Raw genomic sequence first — 24,664 nt, 5'->3', positions numbered from 1 at the left:
GCCACGTAAACACGCGTCGGGTGCGCCTACGTATGAAAACGACGAAAGCGCTACACATGTTGGGTATCGCCGCGCACGCCTGAGTGAGAGCAATAATTCTAGGGCCAGTATTTTGGGGTATCTCTAAATTGACCTGTGGGGGCTTTTAAAGCGTCTTCTATGAACTTTTTGGGGTACTGGGGTTTTTCTCCGTTTTACGATGCACGCAATTTGTGACCTGGGCATGTTGGGTATCGTTTTACTTGTTGTAACCTCATCTTTTATATTTCATTAAAAAAATGGGTATTTTGTTGTGTTTTGGGGCATTTAATTAAATTTGTCACTAAATATTGGGGTTTAAAAAGGAGTTGCGCTAATATTGCGCAACATAAAAATTTGCAACTACCACCATTTTATTCTATAGGGTCTTGGCATTCAGAAAATATATAATGTTGGGGGGTTTTAAGTAATTATCAGGCCTAAACTTTGGAATATAACATGGGTACAAAAAAATGAAAAAAAGGCCTCGTTCATGAAGGGGTTAAAGGATGAGTGCACTTTAAAAGCAAAGGTCACATGCAGCGGGAGGATGAAGATTAGGGGGTTAAACAAGGTGCGCCTCTTCTTTTTGCTCCATGACCTACCCCAATCTCCGTCCCAGAACAATACATACCTCGATCCGGCGGTTCTGCCTTTATGTCATATCATTATGGAGAATAAACCTGGAGAACCGGGAACACCCGTATGCATGCAGTAGAATACAGTTCAGGAATTTGAGCTCGGGGCAGTGATGTATACCGTTGAATGGTGTTGTCTGTAGAATATCTGACCCGGCCTTGTCTCTGTCCCAGGGGTTGTTTTGGAGTTGCAGACAGAGCATCTTTAATGAGATGAAGAAGAAATTCTCGCAGGTATTCGGGTTGTCGGCTGTGCTCGGCGTGTGTGCTAGAGTTGAACGCAGCATGGCGTCCATATGGCACGGTGTGTGAACACTAACACTTCTTGATGTTCGGATTGTGCTGCACGAATATTGTTGGTTTGATGGTCGTATACGGTTCACAAATGTATTGCAAAGTCTTATCGTGGAAAGATAATTTCTGATTGGCTGCTGAGGTTTACTGCACTTTGCACACCGTCTTTGCTCCGCCTAATTGTGCAGCTCCAATAACAGTGAATTTGCATGTGCTCTATGGTCTGTCTAACCAGTTTTGTCTCTAATACAATGGTTGGCATTGGGTTTGTTTATTTAAAGTTATAAACTTGGATGAGGATTTCTTCACATGCGGATCCCCAGAATAACTTTTATAGAATTAAAGCGCGGTGCCATCCAAACAGCAGACTACGCAGGTGAAACGCACAGTGCGCACACAGTATTTAAAGGGCCATAAGAATTTTATAAGTAATGTATATAATTTTAACATAGACTAGTTATGCAACCCGTGTCTCTGCCCTGCCTCTTGCATGTTCCTTCAGACTTCGTGCCACTACCCTGGCTCTTGCTTGCTTCTGCAGATTCTGCCACTGCCACACCTCTTGTCTACTCCTACAGACTCTGTGCCACTGCCACACCTCTTGTCTACTCCTACAGACTCTGTGCCACTGCTACGCCTCTTGCTTGCTCCTACAAGCTTTGTGCCAATGCCCTGCCTCTGCCTGCAGACTCTTTGCCATTGCTCTGCCTCTTGCATGCTCCTGCAGACCCTGTGCCACTGCCCCACCTCCTGCCTGCTGCTACAGATTCATTGCCCCTGCCTTGTGCCTGCACTTGTAGACTCTGTGCCACTCCTCTTGTTTACTCTTACAGATTCTGTGCCACTGCTCTGCCTCTTGCCTGGTGCTACTGTCAATACATACCTCGATCCGGCGGTTCTGCCTTTATGTCATATCATTATGGAGAATAAACCTGGAGAACCGGGAACACCCGTATGCATGCAGTAGAATACAGTTCAGGAATTTGAGCTCGGGGCAGTGATGTATACCGTTGAATGGTGTTGTCTGTAGAATATCTGACCCGGCCTTGTCTCTGTCCCAGGGGTTGTTTTGGAGTTGCAGACAGAGCATCTTTAATGAGATGAAGAAGAAATTCTCGCAGGTATTCGGGTTGTCGGCTGTGCTCGGCGTGTGTGCTAGAGTTGAACGCAGCATGGCGTCCATATGGCACGGTGTGTGAACACTAACACTTCTTGATGTTCGGATTGTGCTGCACGAATATTGTTGGTTTGATGGTCGTATACGGTTCACAAATGTATTGCAAAGTCTTATCGTGGAAAGATAATTTCTGATTGGCTGCTGAGGTTTACTGCACTTTGCACACCGTCTTTGCTCCGCCTAATTGTGCAGCTCCAATAACAGTGAATTTGCATGTGCTCTATGGTCTGTCTAACCAGTTTTGTCTCTAATACAATGGTTGGCATTGGGTTTGTTTATTTAAAGTTATAAACTTGGATGAGGATTTCTTCACATGCGGATCCCCAGAATAACTTTTATAGAATTAAAGCGCGGTGCCATCCAAACAGCAGACTACGCAGGTGAAACGCACAGTGCGCACACAGTATTTAAAGGGCCATAAGAATTTTATAAGTAATGTATATAATTTTAACATAGACTAGTTATGCAACCCGTGTCTCTGCCCTGCCTCTTGCATGTTCCTTCAGACTTCGTGCCACTACCCTGGCTCTTGCTTGCTTCTGCAGATTCTGCCACTGCCACACCTCTTGTCTACTCCTACAGACTCTGTGCCACTGCCACACCTCTTGTCTACTCCTACAGACTCTGTGCCACTGCTACGCCTCTTGCTTGCTCCTACAAGCTTTGTGCCAATGCCCTGCCTCTGCCTGCAGACTCTTTGCCATTGCTCTGCCTCTTGCATGCTCCTGCAGACCCTGTGCCACTGCCCCACCTCCTGCCTGCTGCTACAGATTCATTGCCCCTGCCTTGTGCCTGCACTTGTAGACTCTGTGCCACTCCTCTTGTTTACTCTTACAGATTCTGTGCCACTGCTCTGCCTCTTGCCTGGTGCTACTGATTCTGTGCCACTGCTCTGCCTCTTGCCTGGTGCTACTGATGCTGTGCCATTGCTTTGCCTCTTGCCTGCTCCTGCAGACTCTGTGCCACTGCCACACCTCTTGCCTGCTCCTGTGGACTCTGCCACTGCCTTGCCTCTTGTATGCTGCTACAGATTCTGTGCCACTACCTTGTCTCTTGCTTGCTTCTGCAGACTCTGTGCCACTGCCACACCTCTTGCCTACGCCTACATACTCCGTGCCACTGCTCCACCTCTCGCTTGCTTCTGCAGACTCTGTGCCACTGCCTTGCCTACTGGCTGCTCCTACAGATTCTGCGCCTCTGCTCTGCTCTCACCACCACACTGGTGAGACCCCCCCTGACCCGTCCCCCCCCCTCTCCCCTGCCCTTTTTTTGCATCCCCTGTTTACTGCCTCTCATTAGCTCCATAGCAGCCACCCCACAAACCTTTTTTCAGCTGGTATGTGGCAATTCTTGATGAAGTTTCATAATCTAGGTAATTGTACAACTTGAAGATAATCTAGACAATTGAAGAGCTGAAAGCAAACTTGCTATAAACATAGTGACACTAAGGCTACTTCTAGATAGGGGGCACCATATGTTGCTACATGCTACCTATACTATATTGGCCAACCTCTTCCAAGCACCACCACGCCACTTAAAAATCCCATATTTCTAGGTATGGGGGGAAATGGTCTTAACAGGAAGTGATAATAAAATCTCTATAAAGTGGGGGGAATTCCCTCTTGGACAGTTGTCCCTGGCACAGGTGTCCCCAATAGAAGATTTATCCTCACTTCTTGTTTCGGCAACGACTATAAAATTTAGGTTTGCCATCACTTTGTTCTAGAGCTGCAGCTAACGATTATTTTCAAAATCGATTAGTTAGCCGATTATTAAGTTCGATTAATCGGATAAACAATAAAATAAAGTTTAAAAAATGACTCCAGTGATAGGACTACTAGTTTGTATTGAGGTTGTAGTCCATCACAGGAGCAAGCTTGGAGCGGTGGAAGTAAAAAAGAAAAAAAAGATAGTGTGGTGTGCAATATAGTGAAATGGAAAGTGTAAAATTATACAGCAATCAATGCGGAATGGCACCATAGCTGGTGGTATTTAGCATTGTACCACTTTATAATGTACTATTGCTGGGATTTGTTGTACTCCTCTATAGCTGGTGTTATTCCGCATTGCACTGTATAATGTATTATTGCTGGGACTTGTAGTCCTCTATACAGCGCAATGCAGAATATCACCAGCTATAGAGTACAACAAATCCCAGCAATACATTATACATACAGTGTATAATGCATTGCTGGTATTTGTATTCCTATGTATAATATACAGCACAATGTACCAGAGAAATACAAATCCCAGCAATACATTATAGAGCACCATGTGTGGGAAAGTGCAGGCTTACCTGAGCAGTCTTCCAGCAACTTGCTTCTGAGATTGGACCTGTCTACCAGCTGCTGTCATCCCCCCACCCCTGCTCCTCCTTACTACATCTCCCCGCGTGCCTTGCCGATCGTGGATGGGCAGGAAATGTGCGGCGTGTGGAGCGTGGATGCGAGCGGGTCTGGCAGCGGCGAGAGTGAGGTGGGGAGGAGGTGCGGCGCACAGCGTGTGGAGCTGTGAACAGGGCCAACTGATCGGAAGCCGATTAATCGATTATTGAAAAAGTTGACAACTTTTTCAATAATCGATTATGTCGATTAGTTGTTGCAGCCCTACTTTGTTCCACACACACAGAGAGTGAATCTCCCCAATAATATGATCACACTCCTCTAACGACACTGTGTATAGCCCTACACTTTGCAACATGTCTCAGGGCTACATCATTCATTTTTTCAGCTCCCCATCTTACTTTGCCAACGACATGTGTCACCCATGCCCATCATTCTTTTTGGCGTCTCCTAGTGCGTGTACCATTCATGAAAGCAGCATGGAGGCGAATAATGTAATGGTCCTGGGGTGGTGCTCAGTGTAAGATCTAAAGCCCAGTTGAGACTTAGGACCTCCTCGTGTGGTGGACATGGTCTGCTGACCTCTGCCTTTTACTCTTTCTTCCAGATCGAGAATGCTGCTGACGAGCCACGAGTTCTGTGCATAGTACAAGATACCACTAACTGCAAGACCATCAATGAACGCATCACTTTGAACCTCCCAGCCTCCACCTCTGTGCGCCAGCTCTTCCAGGATGTGGCTGGCAAAGTGGGCTACGTGAGCGCGACCTTCAGCTTGAAGTGGGGAAATGCAGCCGGCACGGGAGACATGGTGAGTTGTCAGACCATCTCTTCTATAATACTGATGGAAAAGCGGTGCTTTGGTTTTTGGTAGGGATGCACCGATACTAGTAACGGTGCCGATACCAAGTATTTGGGTGAGTACTCGTACTCGCCCAAATGCTCCGATACCTAGCACGAGTACTTCCTGTATCAGGAAGCCGGGCAGCGCGTCATTACACGCTGCCCGGTTTCCTGATTGGCCAGGAGACGGCTCCATGCTCTCTCGTCACTTGGAAGCAGGAAGCCGGGTAGCGTGCAATGACACGCTTCCCGATTGGTCAGGAAGCTAGAAAATCCGGGCGCTGTGTAATGACGCAGCGCCCGGCATTCTGATTGGCTGGGAAGCCGGCGTCATGCTCCCTCGTCATCTCATGAATGATAATATTAAGAAAGTGACCTTAAAGCATTAGTTTGTATTGCTTTAGAAAAAATGTGACCTGTCCCTTTAAGAAAAAGTATCGGTAATTGGTATCTGCGAGTACTTGATCAAAAGTATCGGTACTCGGTCTTAAAAAAGTGGTATTGGACATAATGATAAGCAGTTTGTGTGCCCATGTGGTGTATATTGCATTGATACTGTTATTGCAAACTTCAGATGTCCGTGGAGGCCTAGCAGGACAAGATAGACAATTTTTTGTTTGCCGTTCTGGCCAGCCATCTAATATTAAATGCCATGGACCATTAGATTTGGCATTTAATAATAAAATGATTTAACTGACTACATACACAGTAATTTAAACTGGGTATATGATGAACAATTAATTATAAACAAGATATACTTGTCCATACACTCTCCTTGAGCACCTCCAGGCTCCATTGCACTAATGAGGCCTCCGGGTACAGTGGAGCATGTGACTTCTTCCCCTCCCCCGTGTGACAGTGTTCAGGCATTGATGTCCTCCACCCAGGTAAGCTGTGACACCTTCATTTAGGGTGGACTCCTCCAGCTTGGGTTTGCGGATAGGTGAGTTGGGTTGCTGGAGATTGGCCTACTTGGAGGCACCGTCTTTCTGCTATGAATGGACAAGGTAACAGTGTCTCGTTAATGTGGAACAAGTAGAGATAAGGTTGCTAGATTCAAATCAGAAGATTGGTCAGATGGTAAGCCACAATGGCTCTGGCATGTCACTTTTGGGGTGTCTCTTTAAACAGGAGGCCGACATTTGAAGACTTGCTTGTATTAAGTTTAAGAGCATCAGTCTGAGAGTCCAAAGAGTTTTACTATTAATCTTGGTTCCAGAGCTGCAACAGTTAATCGATTTAGTCGATTAAAATCGACGATTGAAAACGTTGGCAACTTTTTCGATCGTCGATTCGTCGGCTATCGATTGATTTGCCTGTTCGGGGCTTATGGGGGTGCAGTGGTGGAACAGGTGTGCAGGGATGCAGTGGTGGAACAGGTGTGCAGGGATGCAGTGGTGGAACAGGTGTGCAGGGATGCAGTGGTGGAACAGGTGTGTAGGGATGCAGTGTGGAACAGGTGTGCGGGGTTGTGGTGGTGGAAAAGGGGTATGGAGGTGCAGTGTGGAACAGGTGTATGGGTGCAGTAGTGGAAGTCCGCGCCAAGCTTGCTCCGGTGATGGACTACAATCTCAATACAAACTAGTAGTCCATCACTGGAGCCTTTTTTTTTCTTTTTTATCCGATTAACCGATTAATCGAACTTAATAATCGGCCAACCAATCGATTATGAAAATAATCGTTAGCTACAGCCCTACTTGGTTCACAAGCTACAACATAGAACAGCTGAATCATGTTGGGGCTCAAAGTCTCCTTCAGCTGGGAGGTGGCAAGGGTTTGTGGGTAGGTGAGGTGACTTTCTGGAGAGTGATCTACCAGGAGACATTGTCATTAGGCCCAGAATGGACAAGGTGACAGTGACTCCTTAATGTGGAACAAGTAGAGATAAGGTGCTGGGTTCAAATTATCAGAAGATTGGTCACAAACCACGACATAAAACCATCGACACATGTTGACACAAAGACCTCCCCATTCTTGAGGACTTCAAATAATAAGTCAACCATGAGGAATTAAGAGTCAACTCAAGATTAATTATCTGCTGTATAGGGTATAACCAGAATCTGCTATCTGATGTATGGATGGCAGTGCGCTTGCTAGGACCATGCATGGAGGTTGGCTGCGGTGGCGCTCCATAGGACCCTGCAAGATAACCAAGCCACCCTAAAACCAGAAAATTGGTGCAGCTATCTTGGGCCAGGCTGATTTGGGAACAAAGACAACCTTCAAAGAATAAGAAGCAGCAGACAAGGTGAGTGCGGAGGTCTGCAGCTGTATTTTGTGATACGATTTTAGGGTTTAGTTACACTTTAATTGTGTTGTGTACTTTGTTCTATAGAGTGTTGTCTCTGGGCAAAATGGTAACAGATGGTTTAACATTTTCTCAAGTCCAGTTGCTATCGTCTTTTTCAGACTGAGCTGGATCCCAGCCCGGATCAGTCTTTACTGGATGCCGGCTTTGAGGCGGGCAAGAAGAATTTCCTCCATGTAACGGATAAGAACGGGGAGCAGCCGCAGCTAACATCGGTAAGATCCCATCTGCCTCTCTTACCCCAAATCTGCACATCAGAGGTTTTATGTAGGGTATAAGGACCTTCAGCTGTCCTAACAACAACATAAAGCATTACTCCAGGCAAATGGCTATAGACACAATTGAAATGCATAGAGTATATGGGAGCATATCTAGAGAGATGGAGGGTTTAATAAGACTTTAACCTCTAATCTGATTTAGGATGAATCGGGCACAGCGGACAGCAGCGGTGTTGATGACAGCGCACAGGAGAAGTTCATCGGACCTCTTCCCAGGGACGGCTCTGTGGGCTGCACGAGCGACTATGTCAGTCAGAACTACTCCTATTCATCACTGCTCAACAAATCAGACACTGGTACGTGTCCTCGCTGTGCCGAGAGCCCATGGCGCCCCACTCCAGAGGGAGGGGGACATTTTTGTCCTGGTCTTGTCATTTTTTACAGTTTTATATCTCTCTCCTTGCAGGTTACGTGGGCTTAGTAAACCAGGCCATGACCTGTTACCTGAACAGCCTGTTGCAGACACTGTATATGACCCCGGAATTCCGCAATGCACTCTACAAGTTAGTATTGTGCTAATTGTTCCTTATAGTGGTGGCAGGTGAGCCATGTGGCTAATTTGTCCGAGGTCCTCGAAGTAACATTTTATGCATCCTGTGGGTGCCTAGTCAGTGTGGTTACTATTTTCCGTCCTGAACATGGGAACATTCCAGTATGTTTTTATACTTTTACAGTGTAGTTTTCTGCAGGCAGCCTGTAGTGGGTGGGTAGTATTTATGCTCAGCTTCAAGCACTACATCTTGGTCATGTCTCCTCCTATAGCCTTTAACTGGCAAGTAAAGGAAAAGCGGCACACCGATGAGGTCATCAGTTTACTCTCCTCTCCTGTTAGTATGTTATGCACTGTACAAAGTGATAGTCATGATGGCCTCAGCCTGATCCCCCCCCCCCACAGTCCAAATGATGCTGTGCATTACAGGAGTCTTATCAGGACAGATCAAGGTGTTTATGCCAGCCTCTAAAATACACTTAGATTTTTTTGAGCATCTTAATCTGCTTGGTATTTAGATCTAAACTGTTATTCCATCAGGTGGGAGTTTGAAGATCCAGAAGAGGACCCTGTAAACAGCATCCCCTACCAGCTGCAGAGGCTTTTCGTCCTATTACAGACCAGTAAAAAAAGGGCGATAGAAACAACAGACGTGACGCGGAGTTTCGGCTGGGACAGCAGTGAAGGTAAAACCCTGCTTAAGCATTCAGTGTTAGAGGATCGTATGCCCTTAGTGTGATATAAGCCCTGATTTCTTGTTATGTTTGGCAGCCTGGCAGCAGCATGATGTGCAGGAGCTCTGTAGGGTCATGTTTGATGCTCTGGAGCAGAAGTGGAAGCAGACGGAGCAGGTAATCAGAAATGATATGTCCTTTTTGTAAAGGTCATTTCTTACCATTTAGCAATATGTTCTTGGTTTTCTACCCAGATATATTCACCCAGTGGTAAATCCCAACTTCATCTATTCATCATAATAACTTGTTTTCATTTTGTACGACCCCCCAGTTGTAACATCCCCTATGTAGTTCCTAAGCATTGAGTGGCAGTGTAATTACATTTCTGCTCTCTGTAGTGGGAGGATCCTGGAGTCTCTGTCTGAGTTGCTTTATTGATGCATCAAACAGCCAATGCATTTCAGCGCTGAAACCCTCTACCTTCATCAAGGCTTGAATATTACATAAGGTTAAAGGAGAACTATGAGGCGAGTGCTTTTCACTCACCTCATAGTTCTAGCCGACCGGTGACAATGAGACTGTCACAGGTCGGCTCAGTAGATCGGGAGGTGAGCGAACACATACCGGTGTCCGCTCACTTCTCGATCCTGTCACGGCTCTCTGCCGTGACGGGAGGGGCTGGATTCCCCGCTCCGATCCTCCAGCGCTGACTGGCGGAACGGACGGGGGAGGGGGCGGGTACAGCTGGCTCTGCCTCTAGATAGGCTGAGAAAGCTGTCACTCACGCAGCTGGGCGGATCTCGACATCGATGTCGGGATCCGCTCCGGCTGCGGCGTCTCAGTATACCGTGAGCTGTAGCTCGCGGTATACTGAGCTTAGGGTGACGGGAGGACGCTAGTTTGTGTCCTCCCGTTACCCTAAGGAGAACTATGGGGAAAAGCCCTGACCCCGTAGTTCTCCTTTTTAAAAGAGGCAGAATCACCAGGATATGTCAATGGAACAGTAATGTATGAAACTTCTCAAGAATTAATGAGACGGCATGACCTGTCATCACACTTTATTAACATAGCCTGGCATTTCTGCCTCTTGGAGCCCTTTAACCACATGCAGTATCCAAGCCCTGGTGAAGTTGAGTGTTTTCAGCCTTTGCAACACAACAGCTGTTTTATGTAATCATTTGATGCATCATTAAATCTATTTGGACTCTTTCACCATTTACACTAGTGCCCCTATCGTGTTTTTTAGATTTTTATTTTGGTCTCTGTACCCGCTGGGAGATTTCCCACCGCTTCCGGTTTTTGCTTTTTTGACCACTTTCCGCCGGGACAGGAATTGAGGAGGAATCTCCGAAACGGGGAGCACAGGCAGCATTAGGACCCTGACAAGAGGGTCTAGCCCTTCCCCGGTCTATCCAAAGCAACACCTTTTAGCTTTTAAACTGTTTAACTTCAAGCTGATACAACTTAATGTTTCTTTTTATTGGCAGGCTGACCTCATCAATCAGCTGTATCAGGGCAAGCTGAAGGATTATGTCCGATGCTTGGAGTGCAGTTACGAGAGCTGGCGGATTGACACGTTTTTGGACATCCCTCTTGTCATCAGGCCGTATGGCTCCAGCACAGCGTTTGGAAGTGTGGTGCGTACCTGTGCTGTGTGGTCATACCAAGCATGTTTTGGGAGGTTTTGTGATCAATCCTGTTTTTTAAAGGTTTGCCTTACAGAAGTTAACTCATCAGCCTCAACCATATCATTTACTGTGTTGCCATTAATGGCCCCAAACCTGTCCCAATCAATGGCTGATGTGCTAGTGGGGTCCCTATTTAAGGGTAGGAGAGACATAGTAAACTGCTCGTTATGTTTGAATCTGTTGGGTGAGTAGTGTGAGAACAGTGGCGGCTATGTTAAGGAGATGAGAAGGGGGGAAGTTGTTCTGTAGTCATGTCCTAGGGTGACAACACTGCTTCTCTGTAGATGCAATACAGTGAGAGTTCCCTAGGACAGGAAGTGTGTTTTACTGGTGGGATCCCTTCCCCTAGTAACCTCTCTTGGGCCTGGCATGTCATTGCTGGGGGAATGAGCAAAGCATTGAGGTAGGATGAGAAGCCTGGCAGCTCATCAGGAGGGGAATAGTAAGGTAGTGTAGGGAATGGAAGTACTGCCCTATTTAGGTGAACCTCTGCTTTACCCATGGAGCACAAAGCATCAGATTCACTTTAATTTAGCTCTTATAGTAGCTTATACTCGCTTTTCTTTCACTCCCTGCCACTCTGTTCAGCCATCAGGAGCCAGGCCATGACCTTTGTAAGCTACAAACTGCTGAGGTCCTAGCTTATACAGCACTATTAACTTCACTGTGCCAGTGCTGATTGGCCCAGCACTGTCACATGCTCCTTCATACCCTCAGGTATCCTTTGTGCTCCAGGCACTAAATTGGGCAGCAGGGGATCGTATTTTCCTTCCCTAAGCTTGCCATACACTGTACGAATTTTGTCCAGTTCTTGATGAACCGGACATAATTCGTTCAGCGGGTCATCATAATTCAGTGGGTGGCCATCCTTGTTGCCATCCTTCTGTCTGGAATTCTTTGATCAGAAAATTCAAGGAGCCAGTCGGGGAAATATTGGGTGAACAGCCATGGCAGCGCATTAGCGGCCATCGCTGTTGAGGTATTCTGAAAGCGGCACACTCGCCACCGTCAGAATACAACAGGCCAGCGGGTAATTTGTCCATCCACACTGTTTAGCCTGGATAGTGGAATCTGTTTTTTTCATTCAGCCTGCAGGTATATAATATAACCGTGTATGACCAGCTTTACTTTTACCCAAATGCTCAGACTGTTGGAGTAACCATCTGTATCTTTATTAATTAGTATTAATAAGTATTCTGTAAGTACATAGTATATCTGCCAGATATGTAAACAAACGTTTTAAGGTGGACTGACCCTTGAACAGTCAGTCATTTTTCCAGTGTATAGTTATTATTGGCATGCATACATATTTCCTGCCTAATAAGACAACTGTAGCCATTGTGTGATATACATCTGTTAGTCTTTAGCCATTTCTATAAGCACCATTCTTGTTGGTTCTGCCAGGAAGAAGCTCTCCATGCATTCATCCAGCCGGAGACTCTTGACGGTCCCAACCAGTACTTCTGTGAGCGCTGTAAGAAGAAGTGCGATGCCAGGAAGGTAAGGGGAGCGTGTGTGGGGGGGACTGTTGGCTTATATTTGTGGTCATTTGCTTCTTTCTCGTGTCTGTCCCTTGGGAGGTCTGACCTGAGATCTGCTTCTCCAGGGCCTGCGCTTCCTGCACTTCCCATATCTGCTAACACTGCAGCTGAAGAGGTTTGACTTTGATTACACCAGCATGCACCGAATCAAGCTGAACGATCGGATGACCTTCCCCGAGGAGCTGGACATGAGCCCTTTCATTGATGTTGAAGACGAGGTAATCAAATAGCTGTGCGTTGTTGTGGGGGGAGTTCGGTGGCAGGAAAGATGTTTGTATAGTAGCTCCTACTGATGCAGCTTTGCCTGCCAATTGTAGGATCCTCTGATACTCGGTGGCACAGTGGCTTAGTGTTTAGCACTTCTGCCATGCAGGACTGGGAATCCTCGGTTTGACCAGGACACCATCTGCAAGGAGTTTGTATGCTCTCCCTGTGTTGTCTGGGTTTCCTCAGTGTACTCCAATGTCCTCCCACACTCCAAAAACATGCCGGTAGGTTAATTGGTTCTTTTCTAAATTGGCCCTCGTGCATGTATGGGTATAAGACAAAAGGGTTAAAGAAAGTAATAGAAAAAAGGACCGCTTGGTCTTTCTACCATCATTTTTCTTCTATGCCTCTTTATGCAGTGGGGTTTTATAAGTAATGCTCACTTGCAAAGTGTCAAACTAGAAAAAATTTATTCCTGGTTTAAAAATGGTGAGACTCATAAGATGGATAAACTGTAGTTGAAGAAAAATGTATAAATATACTAAAATGTTATCCATCTCCCTAGAGGCAGGGCTTATACCCAGAGCTCTGCTGCATCCTCCAATGAACATTTTAGAGAAACCTGTTTTTCTGTATAAGTCACATTGTGAAGGGACGTCCTTCACCCAGCGTTTTTTGTGTGGAACGGTCTGGTGTCATGCAGTCGTCTTCTTTCAAGTAACCCCCCCCCTGCTTTGTTTCCTCTCTGTAAGAAGTCTCCTCAGACTGAGAGCTGCACGGACAGCGGTGCCGAGAACGAAGGAAGCTGTCACAGTGACCAGATGAGCAATGACTTCTGCACGGATGATGCCCTGGACGAGGGAATTTGTCTAGAGAGTAACAACAGTGTGGAAAAGCTGAACAAGTCCTCGGAGAAGGTAAACCTCAGTTTTGTATTGACTTTCTCTGGGTGTGTTACGTTGGCTCTTATTTAACCACTTGAAGACCGCGGTGTTTCACCCCCTTCCTGGCCAGGCCATTTTTTCAGTGTTCAGCGCTGCGGTACTTTGGCTGACGTTTATTCCGTCATGCAACGCTGTACTGAAATTAATTTTATTCCTTTTTTTTTTTTAGGACAGATAGAGCTTTCTTTTGGTGGTATTTATTCAACCGCTGGGGTTTTTTATTTTTTACTATATAACAAAAAAAAGTACCCTAAATTTTGTAAAAAAAACATGTTTCCCTATAAAATGTTATGAAACATTTATTTTCACCCCAATTTTTTGGTATACTATAAAAGACGGGGTCACGTCGGGTAAAAAGACACTAAATATGTCAACCTTTAAATTTCGCCCGCCCGCGAAATCGCAGAAAACGAACGCAACCAAAATTGGCCATAGGCGACACTTTAAACGTTTTTGCCGCTCATCAGGTTAGTGTTATCAGTGATTGATGGCCCTAAAATTATTGCTCTCACTGCGACGTTCGCGGCGATATGTAACATGTGCTGCATAGTAGGCGCAATCGTCGTTTTCGTACATAGGCGCACCCGACGCATGTTTGCATGTGTATGTGGGGGGGCGGGGGACTTTAAAACATTTTTTATGTAATTTTTTTTTAATTATTATTTGTGAATATTTTTTTTAGCTTCTTTATTTTTTTTAATGCTGTAATTTTTTTTTTTTGACTACTTTATTGCTATAACATAAGGGATTAATAAATCCCCTATGTAATAGCCAGTTCACCAAACAGGTCCTCTTTATGGAGACATCAGGGGTCTCCAAGACCTCTGATGTCACCTAGGGACCCCCACAGAAGCTGATGAAGCAGAGATCTGCTTCATCAGCTTCTCTCCGGTGTTCTGCACCGGAGAGTGACACTGAATGCAGGAAGTGATGTAATATACCCTGCATTCGGGGACAGGAAGAGAGATCAAAGGGAAATCGAGTAATGATCTCCCTTTGATCTGCTGTTAGAGCGTTGCCGTGCCGGTCCCAGCCGCACCGGCCACATCGGATCACGGACCGGCAGCGGCGACGAGGAGACGGCGGGACATAGGTACGGGGGGGTGTGGGGGTGGCGAGGCCTCAAGAGACGCCTGATCGCTTGTATGTAAACAGCCATCGCTGACTGTTTACATGCTCACAGTTTCCCCTCTCGTGTGCGCGCTGAGTGCCGCACATGAGAGGGGGGAGGGGCAGGACGTCTTAAGACGCCCTCCCGCTCCTAGCAGACGTTCGTCCGGCCGTTCACAAACGGCCATAGACGGAAGGTGGTTAACACATTTTTACTTGTGAATTGTGCGCCCTGTAATACATTTATAAACTTTTACAAATTTGCCTTTCTAGAACTGCGTGTATGAACTTTTTTCCGTGATGGTACATTCAGGCAGTGCGGCGGGTGGGCACTACTACGCCTGCATCAGGTCCTTCTCCGACGACCAGTGGTATAGTTTCAACGACCAGCATGTCTGCCGAGTGAGTTACTGGAACCTTCTGTTGTCTTCTACATTGCACAAGTCATTAACATTAGATAAACAACATGCCAGTGAGCAGTAGCAATCCATAAACCTCAGATCAGGTCCAATGTCTTCACCTTCAGACCTCAGATCTGCCCCAATTCCTGCACCTTCAGACCCCAGATCTGCCCCAATTCCTGCACCTTCAGACCCCAGATCTGCCCCAATTCCTGCACCTTCAGACCCCAGATCTGCCCCAATTCCTGCACCTTCAGACCTCAGATCTGCCCCAATTCTTGCACCTTCAAACCTCAGATCACCCCAATACCTGCACCTTCAGACCCCAGATCTGCCCCAATTCCTGCACCTTCAGACCTCAGATCTGCCCCAATTCTTGCACCTTTAGACCTCAGATCTGCCCCAATTCCTGCACCTTCAGACCTCAGTTCTGCCCCAATTCCTGTACCTTCAGACCTCAGATCTGCCCCAATTCCTGCACCTTCAGACCTCAGATCTGCCCCAATTCCTGCACCTTCAGACCTCAGATCTGCCCCAATTCCTGTACCTTCAGACCCCAGATCTGCCCCAATTTCTCCACCTTCAGACCCCAGATCTGCCCCAATTCCTGCACCTTCAGACCCCAGATCTGCCCCAATTCCTGCACCTTCAGACCTCAGATCTGCCCCAATTCCTGCACCTTCAGACCCCAGATCTGCCCCAATTCCTGCACCTTCAGACCTCAGATCTGCCCCAATTCTTGCACCTTCAGACCTCAGATCTGCCCCAATTCTTGCACCTGCAGACCCCACATCTGCCCCAATTCTTGCACCTGCAGACCCCACGTCCGCCTCAATTCCTGCTCAATCAGAAATGCAGGAGTTTTGCATGCAGACCTGCTGCAGCTGGCAATTCCACTAAGAGGATGAAGAGTGTAGGAAGACGGGTTACAACGACATCTGCAGCCACAGGCGGGCCTGTACTGAGAGGAGGCCCAGCAAGTGAAAATCAGTGACATCAGGCGGGCCTCTCTGAAACATCATAGAGGTGGGTGGGTCGTAGGCACAGAGGGCCAGGCCAGGTTTTGTAATTGGCAGTCTAGTGAGCTGTCAATTCCAGCCTATGGTAGGGAGCAGTGGCCAACCAGAGTATCATTAGAGGCCACCACCTAAAATTGGTGGAAAAAAAATTCCAGCACAAGGGGCGAAGGGGGTTCTTCACAGTAAGATCAGTTAGGGTCTGGAACTCACTGCCACAGACAGTGATTTCAGCAAAGAATGTGGAATTGTTCAAGAAACTTTTGGACGATTTCTTAAGGGACCGTAATATACAGGGGTACAGGTAATATACAGGGGTACGGGTACTCCTAGAATGAGATCCTAATAGGTTGGACTTGATGGACTAATGTCTTTATTCAACCTCAAATACTATGTAACTGGTCCTTTGGCAGGCCAGTCTGAAGTGATTATCATCTGAGCGTTCCTGAAAATAACAGTTGCCTTAGGTACCATATCCCTGCTTTAAATCTTGCCCTGGAACTAAAGAATCATATATGCTTGTGGAAATATGGGGGGGGGGGGTGGCTACTTTTGTTAGCCATAGAAAGATTGAAAGAACTAAAACTATGCAATGAAAAATAAGTAAGCACGCCTCTCAATTGGGAGTTGAGACCTTCTAATGCTCTTTGACTAAAAATCCCCATTTTACCCCTAGATGTATACATTTTGCTATTGTTGCGCTGTTATACTTTTTCATGTATCTTTCCTGCAGTGATAAAGTTTGTGTTTTGGTAATACAGATAACTCAAGAGGACATTAAGAAAACCTATGGAGGGTCTACAGGAAGCCGAGGATACTACTCCAGTGCCTTCGCCAGGTGCGTACAGCTCTTTCTGCTGATAAAATGTATTCACATCCAAGAAGTGTTTCACTGGGAAAGTGTCATAAACTGCTGCTGTATCACCGTTCTTTCCACAGTTCTACCAACGCGTACATGCTCATGTATCGGCTGAAGAATCCTACCAAAAATGCAAGTAAGTTGGGGTCAGTGTCATGTGTGTTACCTTGTGGGAAACCATCACGTTACTTAGCATGTTTGAGGGTAAACCTTCAGATGTAGAAGGTTTTGCAGGAACTTTGTGCTGACAGCAGGCGCAGACTCATTGCTCTGTTGCACACAGCAAGGAGATGCATGTGACGCTTAAGGAGAACTATGAGGTGAGTGCTTTTCACTCACCTCATAGTTCCAGCCGACCTGTGACAATGAGACTGTCACAGGTCGGCTCAGTAGATCGGGAGGTGAGCGAACACATACCGGCGTTCGCTCACCTCTCGATCCTGTCACGGCTCTCTGCCATGACAGGGGAGGGGCTGGATTCCCCCCTCCCCGCTCCGCCAGCACTGACTGGCGGATCGAACGGGGGAGGGTACAGCTGGCTCTGCCTCTAGATAGGCAGAGCCAGCTGTCACTCACGCAGCTGGGCGGATGTCGACATCGATGTCGGGATCCGCTCCGGCTGCGGCGTCTCAGTATATCGCGAGCTGTAGCTCGCGGTATACTGAGCTTAGGGTAACGGGAGGACGCTAGTTTGTGTCCTCCCGTTACCCTAAGGAGAACTATGGGGAAAAGCCCTGACCCCATAGTTCTCCTTTAGCTTTGTGTACAAAGAAAACAGGTAGTAAAATGTGACACCTGTTGAAGAGGTCAGTCCGCCCAAAAGCAATTTTTTTTCCCAGTGTTCATTGGAGAGGGCACAGCAGACCTCTGGGGTAAAGGCCTTTGGGAGGTTGGACACTAAGCTGGAGCAGAAAGGAATAGCTCCGCAGGGTCTGGGTCACCATGAAGACTGGAGTTGAGGCCTCTTTGACTTCTTTGCTGGCTCTCTTCCTGAGCACTGTGAGCTGTCCCCTCGTTAATATAAAATAGTGTGACGTTCGGGGATATTAGCACATATGGTGAGCGCTTAAGAAAGCAGTCTACTCGCAATATCTTCGGTTTAAGGGCTCGGTAGCCCACTTTTATTCAACACAAAGTTCATAAATCCATCTTGGATACCCACGCAGGGTTTGTCAGCATAATTCATGCAAGGCTTTACAGCAACACAAGAATAGCCTCCTGGCTTCCACTTTAAACATTGGCACTTCTGACCCACTGGTCCTCTTTGGAGTGCTGTCCCACACTTGTACTGGTGGCCCCTCAGACTCCCGGCTCTCCTAGCCTCACCAGTTCTCTCCCAGCCTCCCTGGCTGTCTTAGTGTGCCTCCAGCACACTCACCACCTGACTCCACTTTAGATTCTGGGGAAGTCCTCCTGACTCCTGAACACCGTCCGTTCCTATCCCAGTAGGAGCTCGCCTGACTCCTCTCTGACTTCTGGGGGCGTTCAGCAACGCGGTCTGTTCCACTTTCCCAGCAGGAGCTAATTCCCCTAGCCAGCATCCTTTTCTTAATGGCTGTGCACACCTGTGCAATTATCGAGTGCTGGCCAGTGCTAAAGCCTGGACCCAGGACTAGGGATCTCATCTTTCCTCCAGAATCACCTTGAAACCTCCCAGTTCCAGGATCCCAAGCAGAATCCAGACAATCCCTTGCTTCCTGAAACGTCTCGGCCCATCTGGCTGAGAGTCCCAGGTTATCATCACATCCAATTCTACAGTGGGATTGCCACACAATACCACAATAGGTTAAAATAAGTTCATGAGGACAAGTGGGAAACCCTCTCAATGTCTGCTGCAGACCTGGGACCCCACTGCTCTTCGATGGGGCTTGAACACTTGCATGTTTGAGACTTAAGTCTCTTTTTTGTAATATGGAGATTAAAGCGTAAATGACCAAAATCCACGAGTGGCTACTAACTAAATTTGTGTTAAAAGAGGACCTGAGCTCTGGAATCTGTGCCAAAAAAAATCAGGCAGAAGATAATGGACCAGTATTGTCTGTGATCTTCCTACAGCTGAACTCTTCCCCATTACTGACTTAACATGCCTTGCTCTGTACTGTCTCTGTGTGGCGGGGGGCCATCTTGTTGGAAGCAGGGCTTTGCTTCCTCTTGCCAGAGCCTCTAGCAAGGAGAACAGTAAGCAGCACAGCATTGACCTCCCCAAATCTATTGAGACTAGATGTGTATTGGCTCCTTTTTAAAAATAAAATGGGTTATAATATGTGTTACATGGAAATGTAAGCCTTACACAACAGCTGCTTTAAACCTGGGACCCCAGGATTCTGCCCGGTAGAATACCTAGACAATCTAAGTATAGAGAAGCGAGTGACTCACTTTGTTCCAGAGTTGGGTCAAGCAACAAAAACACATATAGCTCTGTGTAAGCTATGACCCCAAGAACTCTTATTATGCAAAGGACTTTCCATTGTGTCATGGTGGAGGAATGAAAAGGAGGTAGGTATATGCCTTTTTGTGGAGGTGTACATTAAGGGCCTGTTCACATGATATCGGGTCCTGATCAGGTGCGGATCTGCAGACGCGGTGCTACTGATGCAGTGCATTTTTGACGCGTTTTGTGTTTCCGGTCCGTTTCCTGACCGGACAAAATGTGATATGCAGTATTTTTTTCTGTCGTAACCTAAACGAACTGCGCACGTGAGAACTGTAGCCCATAAAACACATAGGGATACATTGGGATGCATTTTGAGTGCAGGAGCGTACAGATCAGGTCAGCACAGAAAACGGACGTTGTGTGAACAGGCCCTTAAAGGAGAACTATGAGGTGAGTGAAAATCAATCATCCTCATAGTTCGAGCCGACGCGTGACAATGAAACTGACACAGGTCGGCTCAATAGATCGGGAAGTGAGCGAACGCATACCGTCGCTTGCTCACTTCTCGATCATCGCCCTGCAGAGAGCGTTGACTGTCAGTCACCTCTCCCCGCAGAGATTCCCCCCTCCCCGATTCTCCAGCGCTTACTGGAGGGAGGGGGCGGGTACAGCTGGCTCTGTCTCTGGATAGGCAGTGCAAGCTGTCAATCACGGAGCTGGGTGGATCTTGACAGCATTTTCGCGATCCATCCTGGCTGCGGCGGTCTCAGTATACCGCGAGCTATTGCTCACAATATACTGAGCTTTGGGTCATGGGAGGAGGTTAGTATATGTCCTCCCGTGACCCTTAAGAGAACTATGGGGAAAAACCACTTACCCCATATTTCTCTTTTAAAGTGAACCTGTTGCATAGCCCTGTATGGACATAGCACAGACTCCCTTTAATTTCTTCTTTGTTCACATATGTGTACCAAGCCTTCTAGAGCTTCTCAGGTGCCATTCCACCCACGGTGCATGAATAGAGGAGACGAATGATGTTACATCTCATGTTTGTGATGCTTTCCAGAATTCTTGGAGGTGAGCGAATTCCCGGAGCACATCAAGCGTTTGATGCAGAGAGAAAAGGAGCAGGAAGAGGAGGAGAAGCGCCAGCGAGAGATCGAGCGCAATACTTGTAAAGTACGGCCCTGTCTCTGTTCTTCTCCCCCTGATTATCACAGGCCTGTGGTCTCCATTCCTTGTAACGGTCCCTGTTGTGTTTACAGCTGAAGCTCTTCTGCATGCATCCTGTCAAACAGATCCGGATGGAGAACAAGCTGGAGGTTCACAAGGATAAGACCTTGAAAGAGGCCGTGGAGATTGCATGGAAGGTACTGCATGCTGAGCAATTTCAGTTGAAGCTCCAGTTTAATGGAGGGGAACAAATTGGGTTTTTTTGGGAGAATAGTGATGCTGTTTTTCATTGACTGCTTATACTGTAATTCTAGAATTGGCAGCAGGTTGTCTTTTCCTCTATACTCAGTTCTATGATGTCTCCTCCAGTGTTTATTACACCTCTAGTGACGGATGGATGTGGGTGTTTGAGTTTGCTTCGCGTACATCATTGATCACTGTTGGACATTGTGTATTTCAGATCATGGACTTGGAAGGGGTCGTCCCTCTGGATTGCTGTCGGCTAGTGAAATACGATGAATTCCACGATTACCTGGAACGATCGTATGAAGACGAAGAAGATCGGCCGATGGGTCTGCTGCTGGGTGGGGTCAAGTCCTCCTACATGTTCGATCTGCTACTGGAAACTAAACGGCCAGACCAGGTGTTCCAGTCCTACAAACCTGGCGGTAAGTGGCCAGCCCCTTGTCTGTCAGGGCCGAAACAAAGCCAGATTCACGGAAATATATTATGTTGATGTTGGTAATACCTTGTTGTACCTGTCTGCTTAGATCTAGGACACATGGGCATTGTGTGTGTGTGTGTGTGTGTGTGTGTGTGTGTGTGTGTGTGTGTGTGTGTGTGTCCATTACAGCGTATTTGATGGCAAAATATTTTGAAAGCCTTTAAGGCCTCATTCACAAGGGGCGTGTTTCTCCATACAGTGTGAATTGATGGTGGTTTATGTACACAGAGCTGCAGAAGCTGTGCGCCTTCACATGGTGCTTTCCATAGCTCCGAGGCTTGACAGCGGCACACAGATGGTGTACGGCAGTGGTTCTCAACCTGTGGGTCGCGACCCAAAAGTGGGTCGCAACCCACAGTTGAGTGGGTCCCCATGTGCCTTGTGCTGCTCTAGGTAAGAGGCTCCTCAGCCTCCTCCTAGCGCAGCAGTGTCAGTTCTCTTAGATGGCGCTGCAGCATCAGCGACCGGAGAGGATCAGAGAGAGGGGAGCGGGCAGGAGTGAGGGGAGGGAAGTGCTTGGGCACCACAGACAGTCCCACTAGCCACCCGAGAGCCCGCATAGGCTCCCGAGAGCCCACACAGATACTAGAATTGGTGCATCCCTAAATTTTACGGTTGGGGGTCACCACAACATGGCAAATGTTACCAAGGGGTCCCAGCCCTAGAAAGGTTGAGAACCACTGGTGTACGGCCTCACATGTTCACAGGGCGAATCCAGGTCCGTAGGCTGACTTGTGTGCGGCTATGGAAGCAACATGTTGAAGTTGCATGCGAGTGTGCACAGCTCCTGCTGCTCCAAAGACCTACATGAGCTGACCATAAACTTCTTCTTCCCGCAGTTTTGGGGTGCATCAACCAACCAGCTTTTCATGCTGTATGAAGTAACACGTCCTGTGTGAATAAAGCTTAAAGTAGAACTTCAAGTACCTAATAATAATATATTTTTAACAAATAATAATCTCTCACAAGGTGTATACCACCTCCCAGGATCGCTGCTGTTTCTTTAATATTTACACTTTCATTGATTCCGGATAGTATTGTTCTCGCTATACTTCCAGCCCCGTGGCAGCTATGAGAGCTGTGGCTTTCATGCACAGAAGCTGCAGTGTTGCTTATCTGCCCTCCCCCACCTCTCCCCTTGTCCATTCACAGTGCGCCTTGTATTCTGCGAACCATTCACAACATAGAAGGCCTTCTGTGACTAGACAAAGGGAAAGGAGGGGCAGATAAATGACACTAGCTTTACACAAAAGAAATGGGAAAAGCCTCTCTGCCTGGGGTTCCGCTCCAGGGAAGTATTTTCTGTAATGTTTTGTATTGTCTCTTGTGCCGGATATGTGAAATCTCTATTGTGACTGTGCAGAGGTGATGGTGAAGGTGTACGTGGTGGATCTGAAGGTAGAGGCGGTCGCCCCACCAGTCAGCGTCCGCGCTTATCTAAGCCAGACAATCCAGGAGTTCAAGCAGCTCATCTCCAAGGTCAGGATTGGTGGAGTAGCTTTTCATATTGCAATGTTTTGTGTCGTTATACCTGTCTTTACCTGAACACTAGACTGAGGCTCGGTTCACACCTGGGCGTGTTGTAGCGCGTTCCAACGCTCTGCAAAACGCTCAAACACCGAAATCCCATTATTTCCCATGGTTATGGTTCACACCTTAGAGGCCGTATGAACGCGCTACAAAACGCCCGACGCCCAAAGAAGTACAGGAGCATCTTTGGGACGTATTTGCCGCGCGTATCCATTGGGATACAGCCAAAAACGAATCGCGGCAAAAACGTGCAACAAACACGCATATTCGATACGCCTAGGTGTGAACCCAGCCTGATGATTCTGTGAAAAAATGACCTTTTGTTTGTTACATCGTACTTTTATGTCACTCAAGGGGGTCATAAGCCTGTATGTGTGTTTCTGGGTTGCCGTTCTACTGTGTTGGGGGTTGCTGTAAAGTCTTTATTGCCCATGAAGGGACACAGGACTTCTTAGACTGACGGGTTATTTTGCCACCAGCAGTCTTGAGCATTATAAGAATTCCTGTGTCCCTCAATGGACTCCAAGAAATGGGTTTTTATCATCCCTGAAACTTGTCTCTTTGTATTCAGACCATAGACTTGCCACCGGATCCGATGCGCATTGTTCTGGAACGCTGCTACAATGACCTACGACTGCTCAGCGTGCCCAATAAAACGCTCAAGGCGGAAGGATTCTTCCGAAGCAATAAGGTGAGGTTATTCAGACAGGATCTAACTTCTAGTCAGCTTCTGCTATAACGATAAAGGTCTAAGCAGGGGCGTCCCGAGGCTGGGTGACACCCGGAGCGGTAACCGAAAGTCGGCCCGCCGAGACGTCACTGCGCATGACATCATCTGATACCTGCCGGCGGCCATCTTGGTGATGGACGCCGGCAGAGAGAGGAGGGGACAGTCACCCAGCGGGATAAGGTATGCCGCCGGGTCCCCTCCTCTCTCCTGATACTGTCGGGCGTTCGGTCCATGATCGAGCGCCCGACTTTTCAGAGGGGGGGTGACACCAAAATGACTGAGTCATTTTGGTGTCACCCCTCCAATGGTGTCACCCGGGTGCGGGCCGCACCCCCCTTGTGACGCCACTGGGTCTAAGGTAGGCAATAGTCTGTATGTATGTCAGCCATGTAAGGCAAAGTTAAAAGACATTCAGTACATCCCTGCAATACATGGACATTCCCATTTGCTTTGTCTCTTTACAGCGCTGCAAGAACAGAAATATACCTGTTGATCTGCCAGAAATCCTAACTTCCTGTTTAAGCTGACAACACATGGCTTCTGCTGTATTGCAAGGGAGGAGTTCATCCCTGCTGGGCTACAGATCACCTCCTTTTCTCCATAATGTCAAAGGGAAGAGTTCTGTTCAGCAGGGAGAACTCAGGCAGGGCTGACAACACTGCTTGGGATTCTGATGCAAGCAGAGGCAGCGTTGTCGGCTTACTACAAGAGCTTAGGAGCTCACTGAATTTCTGGCATATCAACAGGTATTCTTCTGTATTTTCAGTGTTTTTAAAGAGACAACATGAAGAAATGTCGATATCTTGGAGAGATGTTTTTAATGTTTTGTTTTTATTTTACCCAGACATACACTTTATGTTTAATGAGGGAAACCCAGCCGGTCCCACTTGTCCCCTCCACTTCCAGTCAGTCAGATCATCCCCTATGGAGATGGGAAGCGCTCAGACTGACCTTCCTTGGCCCAACAGTCATAACTATTACAATCTATGTACTTTGACCTCTTTGTATTATGTCTTAAGACTCGCAAGAGACTGTCATTGTTTCTGTTACATTATGCTTTATATCTGTATTCAGATGATTTTGTATATTCATTGTAGCTGTTCATATTCATATCATTTATAATTGTGGACAGCTATTTAAATTCTGTAAATGGAGTTTAAAAGGAATAAGCGCCTTCCATTTGAGAGTCGCCGGGCAACAATTTATTTATTTGTGGGAATTGGAACTGACAGCAGGCATTGAGAGCCACCAGACGCACAACCACATACCACCCTGCCCAGGTTTTTCTGCATTTCTAAGCCCGGG

General features: G+C 47.2%; 1 protein-coding gene across 4 annotated transcripts in view; it reads left to right on the top strand.

Moving 5' to 3' along the window:
• Nucleotides 1–24,664, top strand: part of USP47 (ubiquitin specific peptidase 47) — a 69,064-nt gene that overhangs the window by 28,254 nt on the left and 16,146 nt on the right. For 2 of the 4 annotated variants that reach the window (XM_018555344.1, XM_018555362.1), the window contains exons 2-19: nucleotides 5,077–5,280; nucleotides 7,722–7,835; nucleotides 8,041–8,194; nucleotides 8,305–8,401; nucleotides 8,929–9,074; nucleotides 9,160–9,239; nucleotides 10,550–10,699; nucleotides 12,155–12,250; nucleotides 12,357–12,509; nucleotides 13,251–13,415; nucleotides 14,826–14,954; nucleotides 16,731–16,807; nucleotides 16,909–16,964; nucleotides 20,269–20,381; nucleotides 20,468–20,572; nucleotides 20,836–21,043; nucleotides 22,463–22,578; nucleotides 23,201–23,320. In XM_018555344.1, coding sequence (XP_018410846.1) covers nucleotides 5,077–5,280; nucleotides 7,722–7,835; nucleotides 8,041–8,194; nucleotides 8,305–8,401; nucleotides 8,929–9,074; nucleotides 9,160–9,239; nucleotides 10,550–10,699; nucleotides 12,155–12,250; nucleotides 12,357–12,509; nucleotides 13,251–13,415; nucleotides 14,826–14,954; nucleotides 16,731–16,807; nucleotides 16,909–16,964; nucleotides 20,269–20,381; nucleotides 20,468–20,572; nucleotides 20,836–21,043; nucleotides 22,463–22,578; nucleotides 23,201–23,320 — 2,283 coding nt within the window. Of the gene's footprint in view, nucleotides 1–830; nucleotides 891–5,076; nucleotides 5,281–7,721; nucleotides 7,836–8,040; nucleotides 8,195–8,304; nucleotides 8,402–8,928; nucleotides 9,075–9,159; nucleotides 9,240–10,549; nucleotides 10,700–12,154; nucleotides 12,251–12,356; nucleotides 12,510–13,250; nucleotides 13,416–14,825; nucleotides 14,955–16,730; nucleotides 16,808–16,908; nucleotides 16,965–20,268; nucleotides 20,382–20,467; nucleotides 20,573–20,835; nucleotides 21,044–22,462; nucleotides 22,579–23,200; nucleotides 23,321–24,664 lie in introns of all 4 variants that reach the window. The other 2 variants (XM_018555337.1, XM_018555353.1) reach the window with 2 other exon arrangements.

This window comes from Nanorana parkeri, unplaced genomic scaffold, assembly GCF_000935625.1.
Source record: "Nanorana parkeri isolate BGI_ZX_2015 unplaced genomic scaffold, ASM93562v1 scaffold10, whole genome shotgun sequence".
NCBI lineage: Eukaryota > Metazoa > Chordata > Amphibia > Anura > Dicroglossidae > Nanorana > Nanorana parkeri.
Note: the sequence above shows the minus strand (reverse complement) of the source record. Positions and strands in the feature narration are given on the sequence as shown.